At 52.3% G+C, this 3,457-nt stretch overlaps 1 protein-coding gene across 1 annotated transcript in view; it reads right to left on the bottom strand.

Moving 5' to 3' along the window:
• Window positions 1-2,445: 2,445 nt before the first annotated feature.
• Window positions 2,446-3,457, bottom strand: part of LOC104548699 (uncharacterized oxidoreductase C663.06c-like) — a 2,396-nt gene continuing 1,384 nt past the window's right edge. Inside the window, exons 4-6 of the mRNA XM_010194794.1 lie at window positions 3,308-3,457; window positions 2,846-2,965; window positions 2,446-2,559 (exon numbers count right to left, since the gene is read on the bottom strand). The exon at window positions 3,308-3,457 is cut by the window's right edge and continues 9 nt beyond it. Of these exons, the coding sequence (XP_010193096.1) occupies window positions 2,446-2,559; window positions 2,846-2,965; window positions 3,308-3,457 (384 nt within the window). The remainder of the gene's footprint in view (window positions 2,560-2,845; window positions 2,966-3,307) is intronic.

Here is a 3,457-nt window from a genome sequence, read left to right as displayed (position 1 = left end):
TACAAGTAGATCAGCAGCACCATAAAGGTGGAGCTTGAGCTTTATCTCTGTTTCAGCAGGAAAAGCAGCTCTGATAAATCAGTCTGAAGGCAGTTGTCCTAACATTGCATAACCAGGTATGGTATGGAGCCAAGCATGAAAATGATTAAAGAGGAGATCCTCCAGCTGAATGTGTGTCATCAAAAAAGGACACCCAAGGAAGGAGTCTGTATGGGAAACTGCTCCTTGGTGGCCTGTTCAGCTTGAACAAGCTGAGGTTGTTCTCAGGACACCTTTAGGCATTCAGTCATGCCTTAGCAGTGATTAGCCTACGCCTCAAGGGAGGTGCAAGGGCAGGCAAAGGTTTTAATCCATTTTCTTACCAGGGATATCTTCTTCAGCGTACCTGAGGTCACATTCACCTGTAACCACCTTGGACATATGAAAATTGGGCTTCTGAACAACCGAGACCTCACTATTCACAGAGCACACGTAGTCTTTAAGAGCATAGAATATCCCAATTCCTAACAGTTGGACACCCTGAGTACAGTGGAAGTAGAAAGAAGAAACAATTGTAACTGTCCAAGGACTTGTCAGAGCATGGGGATGCTGCCTTGTGCCTTGCTCACCCCAAGCCTACAAAGGTGGGACATGGAAGCATCTTTGGAGAGAAAGCACATACTGCAGGACTTTGTGGCTCTTCCTCATCCTCTCTCTGGAGATGAGAGAAGACCCAGAAAGTGCTTAACGCCTTCTTCTACTTCATCTGGGCTTTCATTTTTATCGCAGGTACCAGAGAAGCAGGTCTGTGCCATGGTTGTTGGCAGCAGTGTCCTGCCCGAAGACTGTTGCTGCTTTCAGAGCAGGGCAGCAATGGCAATCGATGGTGCAGGATGGTCTGGACAAGGCAGGCTCTCAGGGTTTCATGAGGGGAGGAAGATGATGCAAGACCCACCGTGTTGTGTGCCAAGTGCTGTCTGATGCGTTCAGACACGTTATCCCAAATCATAAGGACCTCTGGAAAGCATGGAAAAGATGTTCCAAGTCAGCAAGCGCACAACCCTTCAGCACACTCTGACACAAGGAGATGATGAGATTGAATGTATTGCCACCCCAATTAAGAACATGCAAGGTGCTCCACGTGGCAGGAGATGCAGGAAATTTGGAATAGATGTCCACACCAGCAAGAGGATGGTGTGGTGCCCACAGAGGGCTCAGAGGCCCAGTGGACCCCCAGGAACTACTTTCATAGTGAATATTGTCTACAGCATTCAGAAGAAAACAGTGAGTCTGTGAGTCTCACCACCAGAGGTGAGATTCTTGAGTGTTGGAAATTAATCTGGCCACAGCTTTTCCATCTCTGTCCACTCCAGCTCCCTCTGGGTTAACTCCTGTAGCAAGAGGGTGAGAGGGAAACGTCTCCTCCATCATCTCTACCTCCTTCTTTAAGTTCACCCAAGGGCCTCCAGCTCCATCCTGAGGTGGAATGTCCCACTGTGACCCCAGCCCAGGTCACAGAGGGGCTGAAAGACCCCTCTGACTTGCCCTTAGCCCCTCAAATCCTGCCAGGTTTTGCCCTACAAAAAAGGAGGAGAGGTTGTGGGGTGCTATCTCCACCTCACTGCCCACTCCCCAAGGAGAATGGGGGGCACTGAGAGCCACGGGGGGTGTTCCCAGACTGGGGGTCACCTTGTGCACCCCACAGCGGTGTTCCAGTTCCTGATATACCAGTGAGGCTCAGGAATCCCTTTGTGGGGCTTCTCTTCATGTGAGGGAGCAGTGGGAGTGCAGGGAGCTCTTCCTGCGGATGGGTGAGCAGCCAAATGGGAGCTTATGGGTCAGGATTAAGGAGAAGACTGGTATGGGTGGCACTGTAGTGGGTGTCTGCTATAGGCTGCCTGATCAGGAGGAACAAGTGCATGAGGCAAACAGGCAGATAGAAGTAGCCTCATTTTGCAGGTCCTGGTCTTCATGGGGGATTGTAACCACCCTGTTATCTGCTGGAAGTACAACACAGAAGGGCGTAAACAATCCAGGAGGTTTCCAGAAAGCTTCGGTGACAGCTTCCTAATGTGCTAGAGGAGCTAATGCAGAGCAGTGCTCTGCTGGACCTGGAAGGGTTCACTGGGTGGAGTGACTGGTGCATCAGAAGGCTGTGCTGACATTCAGAGGAAGAGCTGTGTGAGGACCCCTTAGTCCCCAAGGACAAAGCCCTGCCAGGATGATGGCCAGGCCCCCAGTCAGAGATCAGACATTCAGACCAACATAGCTCAATTAAATGTAGAAATAGCTCTGAGAAGTTGTCTCAAAGCACTAGTGCAGACTCCCACAATGACAGTTCAAAGGAGACCAGGAGGAAGGCTCAAAGAGACCGTCTTATTGTTTACAGACACAAATTTATTAAGACATGGGCATAGCTTGGTACAGCAGCAAAGGGACCTGTTGTCAGGATCCCGAGCTGGCGTCTCACCAAGGCACAACCTTCCCTTCCCAGTTCAAGAAGGTGCCGGTGTCTTTCTCGGAGAGGGAGGAGAGCACCTTCAGCATCCCTCGCACGCTGTCGTCCACTGTCAGAGGGGGCTGCAAGGGCAGAGGGAGAAACACAGTCGTGTGCCCAAGGTCTGGCTAATGTCTGTGCTGGAGCAGATCATTGCTCAGGTCTCAAGACTCTCTGGCACAAGTGAGGAGAGACCAGCACAGGGCAAGCAGAGTTCCCTGTCTCTCATCTCTTCATGGACCTCCAACTCAGACCATCTGCCAAAGACATCCTCCAGTGCTTGGCATGTCTGGGATAGCTCAATCCACAGCAAGCACTGCATCCCAAAATAAAAAGGTTCTTTCAGACCTTGACCAAAAACTCTCTTACCTTTTGTGATCCTCCACCCCCCATGTCAGTTTGCACCCAGCCAGGGTGCAGAGCAACACAGAGGATGCCGTGCTCCCGGTACCCCAGGGACTGGCACTTGGTCAGCATGTTCAGAGCAGCCTGCGGGGAGACAGGGCAGGGATGAAAGTGGGAGGGGAAGGGGGCTGCAAGGGGACACATGCAGACCCCATGGCTGGGGCAGGGGAGGGCAGTCGTAGCCAGCACCCCGGGGCACATAGGGCTGCTGCACTATCCCTGTGAGGATGCCCAGACCATCTGAAGAATCATCCCATCCCTCTGAGGTGGGACCCAGAGGTAATGTGCCATGAGAGGGACGCAGTGACTGATGGTAGCTCAGTCACAGTGCAGAGAGGCACAGGGACTGAGGTGGGGGTTGGAAAGCTGCAACATAATTTGGTGAGGAAAGTGCCTGGGCTCACGCCCAGAGCAGGATGGCCATACCTTACTGCAGCGGTACGAGACAACAAGCGACTGTTGCCATAGATAGACTTCCTCAATGGAGCCGGCAGAGCTGGACATGTTAACGATGGCTGCCTTGCTGCAGCTCAGTGCTGAGCCCGGGGTCCCCTGGGCAGCCTTCTTCAGCAAGGG

Source organism: Mesitornis unicolor, unplaced genomic scaffold (genome assembly GCF_000695765.1).
Source record: "Mesitornis unicolor isolate BGI_N332 unplaced genomic scaffold, ASM69576v1 scaffold15841, whole genome shotgun sequence".
NCBI classification, from domain to species: domain Eukaryota; kingdom Metazoa; phylum Chordata; class Aves; order Mesitornithiformes; family Mesitornithidae; genus Mesitornis; species Mesitornis unicolor.
Note: the sequence above shows the minus strand (reverse complement) of the source record. Positions and strands in the feature narration are given on the sequence as shown.